The sequence below is a fragment of the Phyllobates terribilis genome, unplaced genomic scaffold (genome assembly GCF_046119375.1).
Source record: "Phyllobates terribilis strain yellow unplaced genomic scaffold, ASM4611937v1 Scaffold_4__5_contigs__length_816908805, whole genome shotgun sequence".
Taxonomy (NCBI): Eukaryota; Metazoa; Chordata; class Amphibia; order Anura; family Dendrobatidae; genus Phyllobates; species Phyllobates terribilis.
Window position 1 is genome coordinate 217,586,714 of NW_027362764.1, and position 25,705 is coordinate 217,612,418.

The 25,705-nt window shown below is 44.2% G+C and overlaps 2 protein-coding genes across 4 annotated transcripts in view; one reads left to right on the forward strand and one right to left on the reverse strand.

The window, feature by feature from the left end:
- Positions 1-646: 646 nt before the first annotated feature.
- On the reverse strand, positions 647-17,322 carry ASTE1 (asteroid homolog 1). Of its 2 annotated transcripts, none has more exons than XM_073678083.1 (5): positions 16,950-17,277; positions 12,587-13,896; positions 9,848-10,058; positions 7,190-7,376; positions 647-3,736 (listed from the first exon to the last, which is right to left on the reverse strand). In XM_073678083.1, exons 2-5 carry the CDS (start codon positions 13,871-13,873, stop codon positions 3,436-3,438), a joined length of 1,986 nt encoding a protein of 661 aa, XP_073534184.1. In that variant the 5' UTR covers positions 13,874-13,896; positions 16,950-17,277; the 3' UTR covers positions 647-3,435. The 2 variants fall into 2 exon arrangements, with proteins under 2 accessions (XP_073534184.1, XP_073534183.1); XM_073678082.1 differs by having other exon boundaries at positions 648-3,736; positions 17,201-17,322.
- The window catches only part of NEK11 (NIMA related kinase 11), a 405,201-nt gene continuing 396,492 nt past the window's right edge, over positions 16,997-25,705 (forward strand). For both annotated transcript variants that reach the window (XM_073678085.1, XM_073678084.1), the window contains exon 1: positions 16,997-17,403. The gene's annotated coding sequence lies outside the window, so the exon portion shown is untranslated. The remainder of the gene's footprint in view (positions 17,404-25,705) is intronic.

Genomic DNA, 25,705 nt, shown 5'->3' on the forward strand with positions numbered 1-25,705 from the left:
CTGTCAGTATTTCCTTAAAAAGTGTAAGGAGATGCTGGGAGTTATCAATCATTATCAAACTGTGAACCATACAGGAACCACAGTATTGATGAGAGTCAGTGTCAACAAGTAAACATTTACATCCAGGTACCTTATAGGTGACATCGTCTCTGAGTAATTTCTTTTCGTTTCCATTTCTTTGCAGATTTCCCTCTTCTCTGGTCTTCTGCAGCACATCCCCCCACGGTACCCTTAAAAATAAGAGTAATTGAAATGCCCTCTGCATAATATCTGTCCATACTATGCCCTAAATAAGCCTCCTATGGTATATGACCTCCACCCAGTCTGCCTTTGAGCTATGACCACACAGTCTGCCATTATCAGCTATAATCACACCGACTGTCTTTATGAACTACGGCCACGGCCTATACCATGTCTGTCTACTCTCCACTGTTTTCCCTTACACTTTTTATATTCCCACCCTGTCCCGTCCCCCCGCCATGCTAACCTCTCCATACTGCGCATTTCACGCGGTCCCTCTCCATATCCATTCTGTGCTCCTTCACACTATGCTCTCATACTGCCCACCACATTACCCCCTCCAAATTATACCCCTCTCTACAGTTGTCGTCCCCCCCCCCCCCCACACACACACACACACACACACCGCCGTCCATACAGTGTATGCACCACAGCCCCGCCCCTCCTCCCCCATGCAGTATGTCCACCATAGTCCATTATATAGTATGGTTACCACCACAGCCCCTCATATATTGTGTATGATGTCCACCACAACCCCCATATACAGTATAATGTCCACCACAGTCTCCCATATGATATGATAGCCCACATTTATTGGCAAAATTTTTTTTTCACCAAATCCAGGCTTCCCGTCCAGCGCAGACTTCGTCTATTCTTCTGTCTGGTTCAGCAGTGGGTGCTGGACGGCGCCATGCAGTGATGTCATCGGGCCGTCCAATGTCTCCTGCACGCCTGCATCTGGAGGAAAGTTCCAGGTGGCCACATTGCTGAATGCCTGCAATTTTTTTTCTTCTTCAAATTGCACCTTCCTCAGGGAGACAAGGAGGTAGTGCCCTTGGCAGGTGCCTACCCATGGTCCCAGCCCTGCATACATGTTTACAGGATCTCCAAGTCCTACCTTGAAGCACTTTAAGCTCCATCCCATTTTGGAGAATGGGGAGTCCAACATACTAAACAGGGCCACATACAAAGAGGAGAGGAACATCCCTCCTTTACAGCAGCAGATGAGTGCTCCTTCCCTGCAGAGGCTCCTATCCGGCTGGGATATGTGACTGGTTACTGCGAGGCTCCTATCCCAATCAGTGCTTTTTATTAATACCAGGGAGAGCGCTACCCTTTCACAGAGTCTCTGCCACTGATAAAAGCTTGAGTTAGCCAATGAGTGCTCTCCTCTTCAGTGAAGGAAAGCGCTGATTGGTTACTGAGCAGCTCGGTAGTAGCCTGCCCCCAGTGTTCTGCAGTGATACAGACAGCGAAGGTTTGCGATCAGCTGTTTCTGGTCAGCGCTGTAGGCGTCAGGCCCCATGTGGCCCACGAGTTGTGCATCCCTGGTATAGATACATAATGGCCAAAGTGTCTTAAGTGCTGCAAGGGATGTTTGCAGCCTTTTGATTGGACAGTCCCCAGTTTGGAGTGGATTCTATACGAGCCGCATCAAAGAAGTGACTTTATTTTTTTTCCCCACCAAGTGTTTTTCAAAACCCGAAGCAGGAGAAAAATAAAAAATTAAAGAACCACTTCCATCAAAGTTTTTATCCTATTAATACATGTGCATCTCATAAAATTAGAATATCATCAAAAAGTTAATTTATTTCAGTTCTTCAATCCAAAAAGTGAAACTCATATATAGAGTCATTATAAACAGAGTGATCTATTTCAAGTGTTTTCTGTTAATGTTGATGGTTATGGATTACAGCCAATGAAAACACAAAAGTCATTATCTCAGTAAATTAGAATAATTAACAAAAAATACCTGCAAAGGCTTGCTAAGCATTTAAAAAGGTCCCTTAGTCTGTTTCAGTAGGCTCCACAATCATGGGGAAGACAGCTGACTTGACAGATGTCCAAAAGGCAGTCATTGACACACTTCACAAGGTCCCAGAGTTCCTATTTTCATTTGGAAATCAAGGTCCCAGAGTCTGGAGGAAGAGTGGAGAGACACACAATCCAAGCTGCTTGAGATCTAGTGTGAAGTTTCCACAATCGGTGATGGTTTGGGGAGCCATGTCATCTGCTGCTGTAGGTCCACTGTGTTTTATCAAGACCAAAGTCAGCACAGCCGTCTACCAGGAAATTTTAGAGCACTTCATGCTTCCCTCTGCCGACAAGCTTTTTGGAGATGGAAATTTCATTCTCCTGCAGGACTTGGCACCTGTCCACACTGCCAAAAGTACCAATACCTGGTTTACAAACAACAGTATCACGGTGCTTGATTGGCCAGCAAACTCGCCTGACCTTAACCCCATAGTTCTCTATGGGGTATTGTCAAGAGGAAGATGAGAGACACCAGACCCAACAATGCAGACGAGCTGAAGGCTGCTATCAAAGAAACCTGGGCTTCCATAACACCTCAGCAGTGCCACAGGCTGATCGCCTCCATGCCACGCAGCATTGATGAAGTAATTGATGCAAAAGGAGCCCCGACCAAGTATTGAGTGCATTTACTGAACATACATTTCAGTAGGCCAACATTTCAGATTTTAAAAACATTTTTCAAGCTAAAGTATTCTAATTTACTGAGATAATGACTTTTGTGTTTTCATTGGCTGTAATCCATAATCATCAACATTAACAGAAATAAATCACTCTGTAATGACTCTATATAATATGAGTTTCACTTTTTGTATTGAAGAACAGAAATAAATTAACTTTTTGGTGATATTCTAATTTAGTGAGATGCACCTGTATATCGTAGTCATCATATTATATAGCTCTGTGCATGTACAATTGCTCATTTTGCTCTTCTATCCAGTTAATTCTTCTGTTTTCCATTACATCTATAACATCACGTGATTAGAACAGACTAGCTGAATCCTTCAAAGCTCTATGTAGAAACAAGACGTCACTTTTTCCTGCATGAGTCATCATTAGAACTACAATTCTACTCACTATAAAGTCCCTGGCAGCCCAGCTCCACCCCGACTCACCTGCTCTGCTCCTTTCCCTTGTAATCTTTACATTGCAAATTTGCAGCAGAAATACAGCAGGTTTTCTCTGCAGCGCATAGATGAGATTTCGTAAATTAGATACTGTTTGAATCCCGGTTATCCCTCCAACCTATACCTTGTACATATGGGATCTGGTATCCATAAATAGGTTAATTTAAATTAAAAATGCACAGCAAATAAAATGACTTTTTTTCTTGTGGCCAGTTGTGAAGTCCATAAGTCTTTCCATGCCACTAAGGAAACATGGTCAGTCTTCCAATAACAGGCCTGCAAATTTGTTGCTGAATTCACACTGTGGCTGATTTTCCAGCACATTAACTATTTGGGGGTTTACCCCTTTATTGCCTGCTTTTCCTTTTTTCTTTGATTTGCCTGATGGCCTATTAGTCCGACTCTGGAAGTGCTCCTGAGGGATGGTGGACATTACAGCATGAATGCAGTCCCGGTACAGCTTCTCCAGCCATGGACAGGATACAAAGAAGTCTTCCGCAGAGGATGACGCCTTTAGCTTCTGAGTAAGGTGGTACACAAGAGAGCCGCTGTAAAGTCTGAAGAGAAGGACGTCACAAATGAAAGTCAATTTAGATCCATTTTTAAGCGTTTGCTAAGAAAAAACTAAAAATGGTCATTACTAATAAATTCCTTCATTTAGTAACAGGTTTGTTTTGTTTAGGGGATTTATCACTGGTGTGAATAAAAATGATGCCACCCTGGTCAACTGTGAGAAACCCATCATGCAGATGGGTTCATTGCAATTCAAGATGTGGGGTAGCAGGATCATCAAGGCCTTAGTTGTACTTAAAGGGGTATTCCCATCTCCTAGATCCTATCCCAATATGTAGTAGGTGTAGTAATAATAATAATAATAGCAAATACCTCCAATTAGAAATGTTGGATAGTTCTTCTGATTCGCTATGTCGCTTATCCCACGTGCAGGGCATTGCAGTAGCTTAGGTATCCATATGTACGACCACTCATATAGTGCATTAGGTATCCATGGTTACGACCACTAACAGCTAACTAAGCTACTGCAATGCCCTGCACATAGGGTAAGCATGGCCCCCTCAATCCTGATCTGCATGGCCCCCTCAACCCCAATCCTGATCTGCATGGCATTCTGTTCGGCCAGCAGCAGCTCGCCTCTGAGCTGCGCATGACGTCACTGCCATGGGCTCTCAGACGCCAAGGTGACCTGCAGAGATATTCACTCCACGCACATAGTCCCGGTGTGGAGAGAAGAGTGAATATCCCTGTTCTTTAATGGCGTGCGCACAGTGCCACGGCTCAGCTGTCTTGTGTGCCCGCTACTAAAGAGAATGCATATTCACTCTTCTCCTAGATCACCACTCCTATCCTCCAAGCACGGCTTCATCAGGATTTAGTCGCTTGTGGGTTTAATCTTCCTTTTAACGATTATGAACAGTGATCACAGATGGTAGTGCGCAAAAACCTGGATGGGATCTGGGCGTTCATGATTAACTAAACTCACTACTAACAGTATGACCTATGGTCAATGAAACAAATATGAATTTAAAAAAATGTGTGTAAAAACATTGAATACAACTTTATAGTATATAATTAAAAGTAGATGTCTATATTATACAATAACAAGGCTGTCTGAGAAATGACAAATGAGGAGCTGAATTGTCGCATGCATCTGTGTGAATAAAGTCCACTTCTTTCACGGGTTTCCAATGGAGTGCTACTTCCAATCTATTTTCCAAACACTAATTTGTTGTTTTTTTTTTAATCAGATATTTTTTATTAAAATATTTTCAACATTACAAATAAACAACAGTGAGACATCACCAAGCTGGTAGTGCCTCTCAAAACCCACCCATTCCCCTTCCCCCCACCCATTACAACCCCAAGAACCATATGACAAGAGCAAATTTTGTTATTACAGACCGTGTACTATCATATAGCTTATTTGACCATTAAGGCATTGATAAATTGATCCAAGGATATATAGCATAGCATCCGACAATCAGCAATTAGTTATACAGAATATGGGAGACCACAACATTTCAATCTCAAGTGATATTTAAATTAGACATGACATAATGACCATGAAACATGCTCCATTTACCCCAGATTGTCAAATTTACGTATAGCCTTCCGTTTTTTTGTACACTCCCTCTTCTAATCTTAATAAAAGACGCATTCTATCCAGGAATTCTTGGAAGGCCCGCATTATGCCACAACGGAGTAAACGGGGTAAAGCCTTTCATTCCCAACAGCAGTTTGATTTTCTGCCACGTTTTCCCCATAAGTGTTAGGGTCGGGAGGTGTCGCCTAGCATCCCACCCCGAGATTCCTGTTTCTAAAAAGGAGATAATCGGCAGATTGTGTGAAAGTAGGCGTATCAGTTTATCCAGGTTCCCCTGAACCAACCTGAGCTGTTGAGTCTGAGAGGCCAGAAAGTATATCCATGGATTAGGTGCGGCTAGTCCCCCCCTGATCTTTGGGCCTTTGAAGTGTATTCAAACTAATTCTGGCCACCCCTTTTTTCCAGATCAGCTCTCGAAACAATGCCTGAAACTTATAAAATATTCTCATGGGGATCCAAACAGGTGAATTATGAAGGATATATAATAATTGGGGCATTAACACCATTTTAATTAGATTAGTTCGACCTACCACTGATAAGGGAAGTTTACTCCAAGTATTGGCCTTTTGTTGAAACTTGGCAAGCAACTCAAGTAAATTTAAAGGAATATAATCTCCGATAGATGCGGTCACTCTAACTCCGAGATATTTGAATTCCCGCACAACCTTCAAGCTGGTACTCCCTACCTTCGTATTCTGAGACAAACCATCAACCGGCATAAGGACTGATTTGTCCCAATTCATCCGCAAGCCAGAATAATCTCCAAACTCCGTTATTAGATTCATAGCCGCCATCAGAGATTGCTCCGTGTCACCCAGTAACAACAGAAGGTCGTCAGCATATAAGGCCACCCGCTCCTCCAGTGTTTTGTAGCAGAACCCCTGTATTTCGCTACTGGAACGAAGCTTAACAGCCAACGGCTCCACAGCCAGGGCGAATAGTAGGGGGGACAACGGGCAGCCTTGACGCGTGCCTCTGCCCATTTCAATGTTACCAGAAAGATTGCCATTAATTCTAATCCGAGCTACCGGATTGCTATATAAAAGTTGCACCCAGGCTCGAAATTCAGCACCAAATCCCATCTTTCTCAAAACAGCCCATAAGTACTCCCACTCGACACTATCAACCAAACACTAATTTGTGAGTAGGGTTATATACTAACTCGGTCACTACTACCAAATACAAGGTATGCATAGGTATAAAACATATTCCCCATTTCTGGTCCATCTGACAGATCTCATGGTTTAAGCAATTAGGAGCTAAGGTATTTAAAATGATAATCCAATTTGATTCAATTCTGGACATTTTATTCAAATAGTTCCCTCCTCTCTGAACTGGTTGTAGCCCGAAAAAAGTACCAATATACAGATTTCTGCATAGTGATAAGATAGCGGATGGCCCCCAAAACCCTTTTTGTTGTTGCTAAACGGTTCCTTAATTCTTTAGAAAAGGGTTGTCTTGGTGTGACCCACATATAGCCTGTTACATGGGCATAGATGAATGGGCTTCATACACGTGGTTTCCAGGGATGCTATCGGCCGGTGCGCCCTGGTAAGAAGACCACACATCTGCCATTACAATGGGGCTTTTAACTGCTATTTGTATTACTGAATCTTTTGGATCATATTTTACTGCATCCAGCTTGGAGATAGCGGCTCCATTCCCCGGTGAGACCTTATTGTGTCCGCTATGTCCTATAGGTCATAGTTTTGTATATTTATGAACGACGTTGTTACAGGGCTCACATGGATTGTACTGACACAGGTCTCACTTTATAGTCTGCTCTCGGATTACACAGGTGCCCATCTAACCTCCAGCAGCCGTTTTATCTGTTCTTGAGGCGCCAGTGTATGTTATTTTAGTAGCAGCATACATTGAGCCTGGTAATTACCTTGTGATGTCCGGCTCTGGCAGTGGTGTGGAGAGAAGCTGGTTGAAGTAGATGAATACTTGCAGACAGCACTGCCACTGACACAATATATGCATGTCCTCCAGGATCAGTCTTCTGGGCTGCGCACCTTCTGTCTGCATCCTCTTGATCTGCTCACACAATGATGCCAGGGCCTCTTCATCTTCATCTGAGAAAAAAAAAAAACACAAATTGGTCAAATATCAATATCCAATGTTAATTTTAAAACTTTTCCAGAATAAGTTGACAAATGCTCCAGGCAGATTTTTTTTCAAATTTGATCAATTCATTGAAAAATAGTGAAAATCTACAGCATGTCAATTCATTTGTAAAATATACGCTGCAAATCAATTTCTGCTGCAGATTGTTTCCTCTCCATGTAGATATCATTTGATTAAGTCCCCATGCAGACGTCCGTGCAAACTGATCCAAGAACGGAGCGCAATGCATGGACTGGCTGCGGCTCTCCTGAACTGAGTGTGACAGCCTCATAGAAATACAGGAAGCGGTCACGCTCCAGTAGGGAGACCCGCGGCCAGTCCGTGCATTGCGCTCTGTTCTTGGATCAGTTTGCATGGATTTCTGCATAAGCCTTAAGGCTAAGTATACATTCTCAGCCCTGTGCTGTCCATGTGGGAAACGGACCGATGTTAGCTTATGTGCAAGTGCAAAGGGGCTATTTTTTTTCTTTTTATTAGGACCTCAGGTCTACGTGCCAAAAATCGCAGCGTGCACTAGTCTGGTCTGATTTATGGAACAAACTGGTGCATGTAAGTAATAGCCAGCTCTTGCACCCATCCGCTAAGTGGATAGGTAAATGGAGCAGCAACTGGATTTTTAGCTCACACATCCAGTAAGACAATCTGCAGCTTATCCTCCTGTATTGAACATACCATAAAGCAGGTTCCCAGGTCCAACCATTAGGCCTCATTCAGGCGACCGTTTTTCACATACATGTTCTAAGATATTTTTTCACAGCTAGAACATGTACCCATTATAGTCTATGCAGCTATTCACGCCCATAAGGGTTTTTTTATGGACAGAGTGGTCCTCATCAAATCACGGGGACATGGCTGTTTTTGATCTGGATTATTAATCTAAAATCATCCACATAAGTCTGTATGTCCGTGTGCTGTCTGTGTGTTTTTTTTTTAACACTGTAATGCTGAGGAGAAGCTTTGCAATTTTTTTTTCGTTTTGCTTAGTAAATGAGAAAATCACTGATGAAATTTGGATTGAAAACATTGATGAAAATTGGTCCATTTTTTGTATCTGAGAAGACTGTATCTTGTAGACTGTAAGCCCTCGCAGGCAGGGTCCTCTCTCCTTCTGTACCAGTTTGCCGTTGCGTTTTTGTTCAAGATTATTGTAATTGTTTTTGCTATGTATACCCCCTTTTTCACATGTAAAGCGCAATGGAATAAATGGTACTATAATAATAAATAATAATCTGAGACAAATCTTAATGAGGCCTTAGGCTATGTGCCCACGTAGCAGATTTGATACAGAGCGTTTTTGCCTCTCTCTGGCAGAAAAAAACACATGCGGATTTTACATGCATTTTTTTCAGCGTTTTCGCATGCGTTTTTTCAAGCACTTTTCCAAGCGATTTTGAGCATCAATTGGAAAAGTGCTTGACAAGTTGGTCACACAATATAAATCCATGCAACCGGCACGGATTTATATTGTGTGACCAACTTACATGCTTTAAATGCTGCACCTTTAGTAAAAAAAAAAAAAAAAAAAAGAATTATAAAGTAAAAAATAAAAAAAACCTGTATACTCACCTCTCCAGTCTCCTCCCGGCGCTGTCCTCTCTCATCGGCGTCCCGCGGTGTACTGGCAGGACCTGCGGTGACGTCATTTAGTCAGCTGATGGTCACACAACCATCACCTGACCGCTAACGTCAGTGGTCGCGTGACCATCAGCTGACTGAATGACGTCAGCGAAGGTCCTGGCAGAACACCGCAGGACGCCGAAGAGAGAGGACGCCGCCGGAGAGGTGAATATACAGGGGTTTTTTTATTTCTTTTTTTTCACCTCGTGGTAGCCGGGATGAGAGGAGTTGTAGTCTCCTCTTCATCCCGGGTACCACATGCACCGCGATTATGCTGCAAATTCGCGGCCATTGAATTTAATTGAAACGCAGCAAATCCACATATACCTGCGGGTTTTCTGCGTTTCAATGTTCCTCAATGGCCGCGAATTTGTGGCGTAATCGCGGTAGAAATGGTCATGCTGCGTTCTGCAACGCAATCCGAATTCGGCGCGCTAATTAGCGCATCAAGTGCACAGCACATCCGAATTCATATTGCTTTGCATGGCAGACTGTTTTACAAGCGTTTTAGTGGCGTTTTCGCGGCCGTAAAAACGCTACGTGGGCACATGGCCTAAGACTCACATCTCAGTACATACTTAACGCATGAGACATGATGATCCGCTGGTTAAGAACCTCATGGTCTTACGCGTGTAATAATGGAATTCCTGTATATGTTTGCAGAGCGCCGTTGCATAGGGTCTGCTTACATACATCTGGACACCCCCTAAACCCGGATTCAGGGGGTGCCAGTCTTGGTAAGATAAAGACACTCGGAAATTGAAATTAAAGTCATTTGTAGAGAAAAGAAACATTTTCTTGCCTGGTTTATTATGAGCGTTGCCCGCTTCCCCACACACCATTCCCGTGATCAGCGCTTTTACGTGATGCGGCTTTACTCTGGGTTCTGCGCGTCTGCTCCAGTAGCAGACTATGGCCAGGATAAGTCTATAGGGAGGCGGCACAACCTCCAGATCCTTCATCTTCAAATCAAGGCCCCGCAGCAGAAGCTGTAAGCGCGTCTCAAATGGAAGCTGAAAAGTAAAGATGTAGAAGTGCAATCAGATCAATCAAAGGTATGGAAATCATTGCTGCGCAGATCTCACATGTATACATCTGTTTTTGTATAATTAACAGGTATATAATTGTCCAATATACTTTTTCTATCGATTCCTCACAGCTGTCAAGATCTCTGCTTGCAGTCATTTCATAGAAACTTTTATTGTTATTTCCAAGAGACACAGATGCGCGACTCGATAATGGCCAAAGCCACATGACCAGGACAATTAAATAATAAAGGTTTCTAAAGAAGCAAGCAAAGATCCCAAAAACAGCAACAGATTAAGACAGAAAAACTGTATATTGGAAAAGGGAATAACTTTGTATTCTGCAAAGAATAACATTTATTTGTTGAAACTAGAATGTCCCTTTAACTGAGTGTGAGTATACAAGTCTGACTATCATAAAAGCATAATCTCATTGTCTCCATACAACTTCCTCCTCTTTATCCATCCTACTAAACCATGCTGGAGAGCTAATTGCACAGTAATTTTAAGTAGTTGTCCAAAAATCTTCTTGTAGCGTCCACAGAACAAAGGTTGGTTTTATACAAATATTACTGCGCCACTCCAGGAGTAAACTGTACACACCAGGGTGCAGGAGTGACGCAATGTATGGACTTCCCCACTGCAGCACTGGCCATCTGTCAGCGTACGACACAGCCACAGGAGGGAGTCCCTTTCTGTACAATGTATAATCTTGAGAGCAAGGAAATATTTAAAGTTAAAGGGGTTCTCTCAACTTCAATGATGGTTTAAAGTGATTGTAAAAATAAGCGCAGTGCTTACAGACTTTTTTCATCGATCAAGCACAGTGCTTACATTCTTTTTCATACAGCAAGCGCAGTGCTTACAGACTTTTTTCATCGATCAAGCGCAGTGCTTACAGACTTTTTTCATCGATCAAGCACAGTGCTTACAGACTTTTTTCATCGATCAAGCACAGTGCTTACAGACTTTTTTCATACGGCAAGCGCAGTGCTTACATTCTTTTTCATACAGCAAGCGCAGTGCTTACAGACTTTTTTCATCGATCAAGCACAGTGCTTACAGACTTTTTTCATCGATCAAGCACAGTGCTTACAGACTTTTTTCATCGATCAAGCACAGTGCTTACAGACTTTTTTCATACAGCAAGCACAGTGCTTACATTCTTTTTCATACAGCAAGCACAGTGCTTACATTCTTTTTCATACAGCAAGCGCAGTGCTTACAGACTTTTTTCATCGATCAAGCACAGTGCTTACAGACTTTTTTCATACAGCAAGCACAGTGCTTACATTCTTTTTCATACAGCAAGCACAGTGCTTACATTCTTTTTCATACAGCAAGCGCAGTGCTTACAGACTTTTTTCATCGATCAAGCACAGTGCTTACAGACTTTTTTCATCGATCAAGCACAGTGCTTACAGACTTTTTTCATACAGCAAGCACAGTGCTTACATTCTTTTTCATACAGCAAGCACAGTGCTTACATTCTTTTTCATACAGCAAGCGCAGTGCTTACAGACTTTTTTCATCGATCAAGCACAGTGCTTACAGACTTTTTTCATCGATCAAGCACAGTGCTTACAGACTTTTTTCATACAGCAAGCGCAGTGCTTACAGACTTTTTTCATCGATCAAGCACAGTGCTTACATTCTTTTTCATACAGCAAGTGCAGTGCTTACAGACTCTGTAAACACTGCGCATCCTATATGAAAAAGAGTCTAAGCAGTGCGCTTGCTGTATGAAAGTCTGTAAGCACTGCGCATGCTCTATGAAAAAGAATGTAAGCACTGTGCTTGATCTATGAAAAAGAGTCTGTAAGCACTGCGCATGCTCTATGAAAGACTTTTTCATAGAGCATGCGCAGTGCTTACATATTCTTTTGCATAGAGTATGCGCGGTGGTTAGAGAATTTTTTTCATAAAGCATGCGCAGTGCTTACAGACTCTTTTTCATAGAATCTGTAAGCATTGCGCATTCTCTTTTTCATACAGCATGCGCAGTGGTTAGAGAATATTTTTATTAGAGCTTTTAAAGAACTGATCTAAAGCTGGTGAGATTGCTGGAGCACAAAATGCAGCCAGCTTTAGTGTCCCTGTGCTCCCCCGAGGCTGCTGCAGCATTCGGGAGAGCACCGTTCACGCCAGTGGTGCAACCATTGGCCCAAACTGTTAATCATCAGGATTGCACAATCCAGCCAGCTTTAGTGCCCCTGCACTTCTCCAAGGTTGCTGTAACATCGGAGAGTGCACAGTCCAGGCCAGTGGTGCAACTATACCATTGGTCCAAACTGTTGATCTTCAGAAGAGCACTATGTCATGGCAAACAGGGCGCCAATAGACAGGGGAGTAGTGTGCTCCTGAAGATGAAACTTTACAATTCCTTAAATGCAGTGGCGCTCATATTAGTAGATGTTACATTCTTCAAAAAAAGATAAATTAAAAATGTAGATGTATCCACACAGTCGACTGATGTTTATACAAGTGGTAGTCTGATCCAATATTTACTGTCTTACCTGTGGAAGTTTAGAAAGTGAGAAGTCTTCACTGATATCAGAACTTATCTCCACCATGGATCTCCTTACATTTGTCTCCAGTCTCTCGAATTCCTGAACACGGAGTTCCTTCCTTCTTTCAGCCTTATCTCGGGATGTATTTAGGAGCAGTGCATAGATCAATTTACGAACTGGTTTTGTAATTAAATGAGCAGATGACTTCTTAATGTCTTCGACCTGAGCATGAAGGAACACTCTTCTCAACACCAAAGCATCACTCAGCAATGGAGACAGCTCACCTCCTGCCAAAGCAAGCTGCACCCACTCGGGGAGGTTGAGCTTCACTGCGGTTGGACAGATATATAAACCTCTTAAAAAATATTGCTCAAGGTTTACAGTGTCATAAAGGCTATATTCTTCCATGGCAGAATACAGGAGCTGCCTGACCGAGTCACGGTCATTAATCCTCAGCTGATTCAGAACATTTTCCATGGCTTCTTCCACATCTGCAAATCTAGACAACCAGTTCAGTAGGCCATGTATTCGCGTGTGTCTTCGCCCACCATGACTGGCATTGCCTACTGGTAAATGGACCTTACTAAAGAACGTTTCTAAAATGGGCAAGCTGATATAGTCATTGCCGGTCAGAACAGCAAATAGCGGTAACAAAACCATATTCAAGTTATTATAAAATTGGCACAGTTTCCGAGCTGAGAAACTTCGAGCTGAAATGTAGCACTCACGAGTGTCCTTCACAGACACAATGTTTTTCCAGTGAAAGGAAGTTTGGGGGCAATATCCAGCGTTTAAATCAAAGATGCAAAAGTCACTGTCAAAGGAAAGTACAGGGCAGTTCCACAGATTGGCAAGGGCAACAATTTCCCTGTCAGCCTCTGAGAAGCACTGGACGAAGGGCACTTGGAGGTTTCGCAAGACCTGGATGCACACCTCTCGGCTCAGCAGAGGAAGCACACTGCCACCTTTGCCATGTGAAAGGCTTTGTGCCATCCTAATCTTCTCTCTGAAGCGCTGCTTTTGGGTTTCCAGTTTCTTATTGGATATGTCGCAGCCGCCATCGAACACGACATAGGCTTGTATGCTGCATACAGACAAACTTTCAAAGAATTTATTCAGGACATCGGTGAATTTGTCATAGTCCCCGCCGTGAACAAGATCCAAGCCAGAATCAAAGTATAATTTGTGGTACAGATTGTTACCATCTATGATTAATTTTGTGTTCTTCAGCTTTAACTCTTGGAAGAAATTACTGTGAGAGGACACGAAGGTCATAAACCCTTGTATTCCCATGTTGAGGAGGAGATCATAGGGGTCTGAAATATAAAAATGGAACGTATTACTTACTTGACCCCTAATAATTCACATACAACCATACATTTATCTGTGCCCTCACCGATCAGCGATGGAAGACGCCACTGATCTGGTACTACAGTACCGGATACAATAGTACAGACATGGAGGATGCAACATGGCTGTAGCTTCTTCTTACTGCTGATCGGTGGAAGAACCCTTGAGGTTAAAATTTCCATTAAAATTAGGCCATCAGGGTTATTTCCTAGAGCAACCCCTTAAATGAGTTATCCAATGCCATCCAGATCTGCTCATTATGATCCCACATACCTGTGAAGAATCAATGTATTGTTTACTACAATAGGACATGTGCCCGATTCCTTGCCACTCATGCACGTGTTGTGGTGCGTTTATGGAGTAGGAACGTCATTGGCACCGCTCTGTGGACAGGACTGGATAACCCCTTTAATTCTCTCCAGTGTGCATTTTATCACATTGGAGGCTATGTAGACTGCGTTCATAGACTGCTGTATGAATGTGAATGTCTTTATACAAGACAAAGAGACATTTACATAATAAACTAGTAGACATTTTTGGGTTCAGTTATGATTTTAGTTACTTTTTTCAGAACCCCAACGTTCCTCTATCTCCCGACTTTTCGCTTTCACGGGCTTGGTGCGCTCCTGACTGACCTTTTTGACCAGCAGCATGGTTACGCCACTGGCCCGAACTGTGCGCTCTCCAATGCTGCAAGAAAGGAACTTTTGCTTTACAGCAGGGGAGGGGAGCTGAAGCTTGATGGATATGGAGGCAATAGTTGCCTCCATGAATCTGGCCAGCTTCAGAGCAGTCATTACAAATAGGTGACTGTCCACTGCTGATAAGACTGCAATGGTGGCCGGTAACCTAGGCAACAAGCAGCAAAGAAAATTAAAAATCCTTCCATTTAATAAAATGAGAATAACACTAACATTTTCAAACAATCTTCCAGTATTTTGCAATTAAAAAAAAATACCTCGGCACCTAACATGAAGTATTACTATATCATATGGAGATAAGGGGGTTACAAGTAAAAGTCAGAAATGGACATCAAGAAGTAAGGAAACAGGCAGCGCACAAGACAGACAACAAACAGTCTTATTGCACAATAATCAGAAATCCAAGGGCAGAAAGTTCAGATTATTTTGAAACAACCGATGTTTGCTGAAGGTCTCTGGGCATTATGTGGACTTACCATCCTGCTACCGTACAGACTGCGAGGCCGGTTCCTCTACTAGATGTTCTTTATGTGTAGCAAACTCTTTAATAAAGACTTGTACTGAGGCTCCCTCTCTTCGTTTAATGGGTTAAGTATATTTTTTTAAATGTTATTTTTTTCATATTAAACTGCATTAAAAAAAAAATAGAAATCTTACACTTTTCACACGGGCCTCATTGTTATCACATGCAGGATTGCAATGACAGGTAACGCCAAAATACACAGCTGATAACACAGGATTCACAAATCACAATAAGCGATGTCACAGCTGACCTGCTCCCCCTCCCTTCACAATGACCTTTACACAGGCTCATTAGATGCTTCAATACAAAAGACTGAGTCCGCCCTCCGTCATCAGCGCATATTACAGCTGGATGTGTGTCCATGGACAGGTCCTTGCAAGGCAATACACGCCGCCGGCCAATCAGATTCCGTCAGGTGACATAGGCAAGCAAGTCACTGGCAGCACATGGCAGTGACATCATCTGCAGCCTGAAGTCAGCCGCTAGCTTCTGCTCCGGCTACAGAAGAGGACAACACACTTTGTGGGAATGGAGGAAGGGGAATATAATTGTTTATTTTTTTATGAGTTAAAGAACAGTGGCAGAACAGGGAACATATATACCAGGATGGGCCCAGGATGAGGGACATATGTACCAGGAAGGGGTACATATATTCAAGGATGGGGGACATATAGTATATACCAGGATGAGGGTCATATATACCAGGATGGGGAAATATATTCCAGGATGGGGTACGTTACTTCATAACGGGAGAAGGGGGTAACATGTATGTCCTTATATGATTTAGAACACTACAAGGGCCCATACCAACATGAAGGGGGCTGGGGGGCAGGTCTAAATTTTGCACCATGGCCCATATGACTCTAGTTATGCCACTGCTTCAGATTATCCCCATGTCTGCAAGTTAATTGCATTACTGGTTCCCTTTAAGAAGGTCATCTGGGACTTAGATATTTTTCCTATTGGGCTAAGCCCTTACAGGCAGGTTGTTGTTAACTACCTGCTTGTTCAGCCCAGAGCCGATCCGTGCCGGTTCAGTGCCGTCACAGGCCTCCTGCCTGCGTTCTCCTTCTTCTGGTGACGTCACATAAACAGAGCAACTGCTCTTCCACTCTGCTCTATAAATGGGGCGTCTCTGGCAATGTCATGCTGATTGACAACCGGTTCCTTGGTGCCTAACTGCAGGGAGCCAGCTGTCGATCAGTATGATGTCGGCACTGACGCTCAGTCGAAAGAGCAGAGCTGCTCTGTGGACATCAGGTCAAGAGAAGCAGGAAAGTCATCGTCTGAGCCGGGAGATATCTCCACGGGCAACTACCAGCCTGTAAGTTCTGGATACCTCTTTATGCCATGTTCACACTGACTTTTTTGAGGTGGACAAATACAATGTGGATTACAGGAGAAATCCATGAGTTTTTTATGAGGATTTCAGATGTGATGTTCTTTCCGTGCTTTTATTTTTTTATTTTTTTTTTTACAGTCTTTAATTTCAGGTGGATTTCACAAGGAATCTGCCTTATGGATATATCACTTATTTTTTTTACCCCAGAGAATTTTTTCCTTTGTTGGCGAAAACCCCCCTGTGAGAGCAGCAGTGTAGATTTCCCACAGAAATGAAAATTAGGAGGATTCAAAAAGTATTTGAAGCGGATCAGCTGCAAAATCCACAAGAAAACCTCCATGTGAACTGCCCCTCATCAGGATGCGTTTTATACTGTGGAGAAGAAATTGACAATCTTTGTTGGTGCCACAAGAAATGAAGCTGATGATCATTATTATATAATGGGGAACTTACCATCCAGTGCATTGGAGACTGGGGAATTTAGGTGACATGATGAAGCCCGATCTATCAGAGGAGGGGAAGACGCATCGAGATCTAGTACAAGAGAATCTGCGCCGCCATCAGAGCTGACACCCAGAGCTCCGGATCCCACAGCACAGGATGTGGTGGAAGCGCCGTGTGACCTCCCAGTCACCAGGGAAGAGTCGGGCACGGACAATGGAGCCGCTCTGTAACACTGTACACAGATCAGGACTCTCACTCACCACAACCAGGAGCCGTCCAGCTTTCACGGGAACCCGACACCAGCGCGCAGATTGATGACGTCATTACAAAACAGCTCTATCTATAGACGCATGTGAAAGCTTTCTGCTGACGAACGGTTTCCATGGATACTGAAGTGTAAACAAAGACCAGTGACAGCAGAGAGAACATTGGAGGATTCTCGTGCGGAAAACTGAATATAGAGGTAAATAATGATATCGTAATAGCGGCACCAATGTCACCAGGACAGGCTGAAGGGGATGGATGAGACCCAGTATTACAGCGTGTGCTTGTAGGGGGAGACTTACATGACAAAAACTGTCCTAACAGTGCAGCTTGTATAGCCTTGATAATGTATGTATAGCGCTGCGGAATATGTTGGGGCTATATAAAAATAAATATTATTATTATTATTATTATTATTATTATATATTGTGATGTTAGGTAGTAGAGATCATGGGTCAGGAATGTTCAGATGTCATGATCCAACTGATCAGACCTGAAAGCCTAACTGTCTGATAACAGACTCCCCTCTCTCCTCTCTCTCACTCCTCTCTCTCTCTCACTCCCCTCTCTCCTCTCTCTCACTCCTCTCTCTCTCTCACTCCCCTCTCTCCTCTCTCTCACTCCTCTCTCTCCTCTCTCTCTCACTCCCCTCTCTCCTCTCTCTCACTCCTCTCTCTCCTCTCTCTCTCACACTCCCCATTTCTCTCTCCTCTCTCACACTCCCCTCTCTCTCCTCTCTCTCACACTCCCCTCTCTCTCACCTCTCCTCTCTCTCACTCCCCTCTCTCTCCTCTCTCTCACACTCCCCCCTCTCTCCTCTCTCTCACACTCCCCTCTCTCTCTCCTCTCTCTCTCCTCTCACACTCCCCATTTCTCTCCTCTCTCTCTCTCACACTCCCCTCTCTCTCCTCTCTCTCACACTCCCCTCTCTCTCTCCTCTCTCTCACCTCTCCTCTCTCTGTCTCCTCTCTCTCTCGCCTCTCTCCTCTCTCACACTCCCCTCTCTCTTTCACTCCCCTCTCTCCTCTCTCTCACTCCCGTCTCTTTTTCACTCCCCTCTCTCTCGCCTCTCTATATCCTCTCTATCAGCTCTCTCTCTTCTCTCACACTCCCCTCTCTCCTCTCTCTTGCTCTCTCTCCTCTCACACACTCCCCTATTTCTCCTCTCTCTCACTCCCCTCTCTCCTCTCTCTGTCCTCTCTCACTCTCCCCTCTCACTCCCCTCTCTCTCTTTCACTCCCCTCTCACTCACCTCTCTCTCCTCTCTCACACTCCCCTCTCTCTTTCACTCCCGTCTCTCTCTTTCACTCCCCTCTCTCCTCTCTCTCACTCCCCTCTCTCTCGCCTGTCTCCTCTCTATCAGCTCTCTCTCTCCTCTCTCACACTCCCCTCTTGCCTCTCTCTCCTCTCACACACTCCCCTATCTCTCCTCTCTCTCCCCTCTCTCTCCTCTCTCTCTCTCCTCTCTCTCTCCTCTCTCATTCTCCCCTCTCACTCCCCTCTCACTCCCCTCTCTATCCCCTCTCTCTCTCCTCTCTTACACTTCCCTCTCTTCTCTCTCACTCCCCTTTCTCTCTCTCCTCACTCTCTGTACTCTCTCCTCACTCTCCCCTCTCTCTCTGTGTGATAGACATGTTAACGATATGCAAATGTTGAAAAAACTGGAAACTTTTTTATTTAAACGTCTTGATTTATTCAGTATCAAGTATGAATGCCTCGTGCAAAAATACATGCACTGACACACCTTCGCTGCTATCGGAGAGGTTTTTAATGGTTGTCTGAGGCTTCTTCCACCACTCTGAATGCACTTCGGCACACAAATCATCAAGATCCACTGCTGGCAGCTCCTTTTGCAATTATCGATCAATGATGTCCCAGATGTGCTCAATGGGAGACAAATCTGAAAATGCTGCCGGCCACGGTAGCACATTTAGGCCACGCAGGCAGCTCATAGTAAAACAAGCAACATGCAACCTGGCATCATGTTCAAAAACGACTTGTGGGACACTTTGGAGAAATGGCCCTAAAACTGGTTCCAACACTGTTAGTGCAACTGGAATGAAGTCTGGAGGGGTCCAGCTACCGTACATTATGTCACACCATGACCCCAGAGTAGGACTGGTGAGATATTCCCTCCTGAAGGCCTCTTCATGGCATTGCCTACCTAGTCTCAACAGATTCAAAGAGTGGCGTGAAGTTATCCATTCTGTACTGCAAGAGAATTTAGATGTCACATACTGAGCCTAAGCCATCAAACAATGTCTACACAATCAGAAGGTCTTTGCACTACAATGGGCTATAAGCCAGACTTTCAGCTACAGATGTCCATTGACTTTACACCACCGCCCTCAATGGAGGCTGGAATGGAGGTCTATCCTCTTCTGCATTGAGTCCTGCTTTTGTCTTTAACGGAGTTATAGCCGGTCTAGACACCATATAGGCAATACTATGATGGGGCCAATGTGAAAGTGTCCCAGGAGCCATTTTTCAACACCAGGCCACATGTTGCTCTTGCTACTGTAAGCAGCTTGCATGACCTACACAGGCTACTATGGCATTAAGCACATCTGGGATGTCATTAGTCTGCAATTGCAAAGAGCGCTACCATCAGTGGATCTTGATGATTTGCGTGCCCAAGTGTATTCAGCGTGACAGAACATTCCTCAAACAACTATTAATAATCCATTGATAGCAGCCAAGGCATGGAAGTGCATATATTACATACTTCAATGTCATTCACTTTCAAGAATGAGAGAAAATTGAGTCTCTGTTATAATTTAAACTGCAGTCTGTCCTAGTCATGTGTCAGTACAGGCTGCAGACTGAAGACATACTGATCCGTCTCAACTGACAGAGGAGCTGTATCACGCATACTCCATTGGCGGCCGGGAGCACGGCTGCAATATGTGACAACCCCTTTAACAGCTGGAAAATTGTTACAGCCATGCCTTTTCCTTATGCTCTATTAAGGGAATATGGAGATCAAAGCAGGGAAGCTCATGGCTAATGAAGAGCAACTATCCGGTGTGTGTTTGGATGTTTGTCTAGTGGGCCCCATACACAGCAGACTAATGTTGGCTGGAACCACCAATATTGATGGGATCAGCCAAGGAGTCAATGTATTGGGTCCTCCCAACTCTTGCCCAACAGATGATTTCAGGAGACACAGGGATCAGATGCATCAGATTTCTAATGGCTGGTCATTTTGTTCTCTGTGAGATAAGCCTCTGCCAGTTGAGTCTGGTCTCTCTCACAGAAAACACAGGATCACTCATTTATGGGGTATAATCATAAAAGAATGAGTCTTAAAGTGTTTTGGTTAAGTGTGTAAAGAGATTTTGGTTTTGGACAACAGCTTTTTAAAATCCCTCCTGGGACCAATGATGATGTCATGTAGCAGATTTACCATCAAAAGGAAGATGCATTCCAGCACCAGAGCAGACCTTCTCAGCCTATGGACTCACAACAGCTTCCGTGGCTACTATGGCTCTAGCCAGGTTAAAGAGAACCTGTCAGCAGGATTTTGCTAAGTAAACTACAGGCAATGTCATGTTGGCGCTGTTACACTGATTAATATGATACCTGAGGTGAAGAAATCTCTCCTGTGATTCTTGTGTAATCAGTGTTTGCAGTTCTGAGTTAATGATATGCTTGTGCTTTGCGGCAGGACTGTAGCCAGGGTCTTATCCTAGTTCTCTAGACCAGAACAGCAAGAAAAGACCTACCCACAGGCCTCCCCGAAGCACCAGTATGTTCCTCATCATAGAGACAGACAGCCAGGGAGACATTTCTTCATGGCAGGTATCATTTTAATCAGTGTAACAGCGCCAACATGACACTGACTGTAGTTTACTTAGCAAAATCCTGCTGACAGGTTCCCTTTAACAGAGTTTTACCACTACTTATATTTGTAGATAGGCCATAAATATAGGAAGTGAAACTGATAGCTAAATGACTAGGGGCACTATTTCAAACTAAGGGAATGGAGTAAATGTGATTATCCAAAAGAGACAAAGAAAACGGAAGAAAGATTAATTTTTTAAATGTAAAGTGTAAACAATTTGAACTTACTAATATTTTTTAGTTAATAAGTCCAATTTCAAACCCCCTCTTGTAGACCTAGAATCTTGTACTTTACCTTCGTTCCGACACAGGCGGAGTACTCCAGTGCTTTCATTCCTGTGTTCTGGTGACATGACAAAGGGGGCTGGCTCAGCCTGTATCTCCTATATGTCTGATGCAGAGACACAAAAGAGTCAGACAGTCATCCCCTTTCATCACATACCGAAATACAGGCGGGCGGAGGAGGGGAGCTCTCCTGTGTGGCATTGAATTGGGAAATTGAGGTTTTAACACCAGAAAAAGGGTCTGAAATAAGGCGAATGTCGCAGATTTGGTAAGCACAGTATATTAATGATGGCAAATAGGCAAAGCTCCTTAAGCTTATGCCTTAGTAGTATACAAAAGTACAAGAAAAAAAGAGCATACATAAAATGTGTTAAAAAACAGTTCCAAAAATATAAAGGAGCTGGTAAAGTTCTTTGTCTGCTCCCAAGGACATGGGCAAAAATTCACACAAATCCAACTGAATCGGGTCCCCAATTAGTGTCATGATAGTGTGATTACCCCATTATCTACTATATAATTGTCTTATCCCGTCTGTCTGTCTGTCCTGGAAATCCTGCGTCGCTCATTGGTCCGGCAGCGGCCAATCAGCGCCGCGGGATTTCTGAAAAAAGATGGCGGCCGTTAGCGGCTCATCTGGCGGACGGAGGTCAGCGGCGATGCAGCGGGGAGATGAGCGGCGCTAGCAGCACAACTACCCCGACCGGCGCCACTGACCTCCATGCGGCTAACGTCGGAAGATCAGCGGCTTGGCCCGCTGATCTCCCGACAGCAAGTGTGAACGGAGGACCGGGGAGCGGCGCCGCCGGTCGGGATGCTTCTGCTGCGAGCAACCGCTCATCTCCCGGCTTCTCGCAGCAGAAGGAGCCGCACAGGCAGCGCCGCTCCCCAGTCTTCGCTAATACGCAGCCGCACAAGCAGCGCCACTCCCGGGCCCACACTAATACGACGCTGATTGGTCGCGGTGGCCGGCCGTGACCAATCAGCGAGATGGGCGGCAAATTTAAACGCCGCTCTGCTGATTGGTAGCGGCCGGCCACCGCGACCAATCAGCGAGATGGGCGGCAAATTTAAACGCCGCTCTGCTGATTGGTCACGGTGGCCGGCCGCGACCAATCAGCGAGATGGGCGGCAAATTTAAACGCCGCTCTGCTGATTGATCGCGGCCGGCCTCTGCGACCAATGAGCGAGATGGGCGGCAAATTTAAACACCGCTCTGCTGATTGGTCGCGGTGGCCGGCCGTGACCAATGAGCGAGATGGCCGGCAAATTTAAACGCCGCTCTGCTGATTAATCGCGGCCGGCCACCGCGACCAATGAGCGAGATGGGCGGCAAATTTAAACGCCGCTGTGCTGATTGGTCGCGGTGGCCGGCCGCAACCAATCAGCGAGATGGGCGGCAAGTTTAAACGCCGCTCTGCTGATTGATCGCGGCCGGCCTCTGCGACCAATCAGCGAGATGGGCGGCAAATTTAAACGCCGTTGTGCTGATTGGTCGCGGTGGCCGGCCGTGACCAATCAGCGAGATGGCCGGCAAATTTAAACGCCGCTCTGCTGATTAATCGCGGCCGGCCACCGCGACCAATGAGCGAGATGGGCGGCAAATTTAAACGCCGCTCTGCTGATTGGTCGCGGCCGGCCACTGCGACCAATCAGCGATATCGGCGGCAAATTTAAACGCCGCTCTGCTGATTGGTCGCGGTCGCCGGCCGCGACCAATCAGCGATATAGGCTGCAAATTAAACGCCGCTCTGCTGATTGGTCGCGGTCGGCCACCGCGACCAATCAGTGAGATTGGCGCTAAATTTAAACAACGCTCTGCTGATTGGTCGCGGCCGCCGGCGACCGCTACCAATCAGCGATTTTGGCGCCAAATTTAAACACCGCTCTGCTCATTGGTCTCAGCCGCCGGCCGGCCGAGACCAATCAGCGAGATTGCCGGCAAATTTAAACAACGCTCTGCTGATTGGTCGATTTTATCACCAAATTTAAACAAGCTCTCCGGTCCTCACTAACACAGTTCGCTGATTGGTCGCGGCCGCCACCCGTGACCAATCACCGATATTGCCGCCACCCGTGACCAATCACCGATATTGCCACCAAATTTAAACACCGTTTTGCTGATTAGTCGCGGTTGCCGGCCGTGACCAATCAGCGATTTTGGCGCCAAATTTAAACAGCGTTCTGCTGATTGCGCACGGTCGGCCGCATACATATTCTAGAATACCCGATGCGTTAGAATCGGGCCACCATCTAGTCTATAATAAGCTTACAGGGAGGTCCCGTCATTGTTATTTAATGCACACTGCCATATAAGTCTAACAGCAGTTATGGCAGTTATGGGATATTATAGGATATAATTACAACCTCAGACAGAAGAGGTTACACTGTAGGTCAAATGTCATTGTCACAGCCAGATAGGGAGTTGATGTGCGCTGTAAAATGATCACAGAGGTATAATTGGTATTTGCACTTGACTGAATGCTTCACATGTCCACATTTGGATGTAGTCCACCACAAGGTTAAGGCTATTGTTCACACATTGCTTTTTTGCAGCTTTTTTTTTTTTTTTTTTTTGCTGCAGCCAAAACCTGATCCTAAAAAAACCTGCAGACAGAATGCAGGTTTTGGTGTTTGTTTTTTTTGCTGCTTTACTTGCTGCATTTTTGCTGCATTTTTTTAGGATCCCAAACTATAACTTTGCTTTCACCTTGCAAGCATAAACAATACAAGGTGTTAGGCCTCCAATGCAAGACGTATGTGAAACCATAAAACCTTTTTGGAAAAAAGGGCAATTTGATCAACTTATTTAGTGGGAAAAGTGTTTTATTTCTCAAAAAATAGTGACTATTCTGAACAAAAAAGCCAGATTCATGTATGAAGTGCAGCTGTGCACTAAGGTTACATGAGTGCATGATAAAAAAACACAATTGCTAATGTAAAAACAGCCGGGGAAGTTGTATTGGTCGGGCATTGTTTACTTTCACTCATTGGTAGCCATTCAGCTGGTAGGGCATTGTTTACTTTCTCACTTTGGTAGAACATTGAGTATGTAGGGCTCAGTTTACTTTCACACGTATCACTAATTAAATTAAATTGCACGAATGCTAACATTCATGAGGAGACCTAAACATTATGGTTTAAACTTGGAAAAAAAAATCACAAAAATAAATGGGTTTCACATCCTGCTGTACCTGAATTTTTCACCAACAACGCTGCAAAAACTGATTGGAGCCTTTTTGCACTTACTCATTGCTTTCTAAGGGTGAAATAAAAGCTGCTAAAACGCTGAAGGAATTGACAAGCTGCAGTTTTCAAAAACACTGCAGTTTTCCAATTCAGTCAGGAAGAAAAAAATAAGTGTGTGCATGAGATTTCTGAAATCTCATAGCTTCTGCTGGTACTGGTGCTCACCGAGTATTTTGGCGTGCTCGGCGTTTCATTCATTGTCGCCACGCCTGCAAGTGTCACGGCTGTTAGACAGCTGTGACACATGCAGAGATAGCCTGGTGCTGCCTAACAGCCGTGACACTTGCAGGTGCGGCGACAATGAATGAAATGCCGAGCACGCCAAAATACTCGGCGAGCACCCGACCATATACTGAGCATGTGAACGTGGCCTTAGAGCAAATGGATATAGGGTCATTTGGTGGATGGCCATATGCGATGACTAGACTTGCATACAGTACATGACTATCAAAGCAAAAGTCAGTTTAGACCACATGCACAAATATGTTTTTCTCATTAATGTGCAGTCTGTTTTTAAACCCATAGAGTTTAATTAATCCATTCACACATTGTCCTATTCTCTTCCGCTTTTGTGGATCAGTCTCACCCATTGAAATGTATGACATTCTTTTCACATCAGTTTTTAAATGGTCTATTGCTAAGCGTCAGTGGATGAAAAAAAATGTAGATACTTAACCTTCAGTTTTTAAAACCAGTTGAGAAAAAATGTATGCTGTATGGAAGCAATACGGACGACACACGGAATAAAATGGTTTGTTTCTCATAGATGTAAAAATGGAAATGGATGTGTAACTGTAGCCTTAGAGTATGTGCACATATTTAGTATTTGCAGCATATTTTTCTGCAAAAAAAAAAACTAGAGTGTTGGCAGGAAAAACAGTGTACAATATCCACGTTTTGCCAATTGTTTTGATTGCGTTTTTTATGCATTTTCACTTGAGTTTCTTTCCCACTTGAATGCAAGAAAAACACTGCAAAGACGCTCAAATGATATGCGGCAAATGTGAAAAAACAATTCGCTGGGAAAAAATAAACATCATGTGCATGAAGTTTAATCCCTTAATCCCGAAGCCGGTTTTCACCTTCCAGATCAGGCCAATTTTTTGAATTCTGACCACTGTCACTTT

Bases quoted from the DNA above. Each gene is read 5' to 3' on its own strand.
- ASTE1 (XM_073678082.1), bottom strand. From the start codon at position 17,264: ATGACGTCATCAATCTGCGCGCTGGTGTCGGGTTCCCGTGAAAGCTGG. The intron at 7,377-9,847 runs GCAAGAAAATGT...TTTTTTTCTCAG, and splicing joins CAACGCTCATAATAAACCAG to ATGAAGATGAAGAGGCCCTG. The intron at 3,737-7,189 runs GTAATTACCAGG...CCTTCTCTTCAG, and splicing joins CCAGAGCCGGACATCACAAG to ACTTTACAGCGGCTCTCTTG.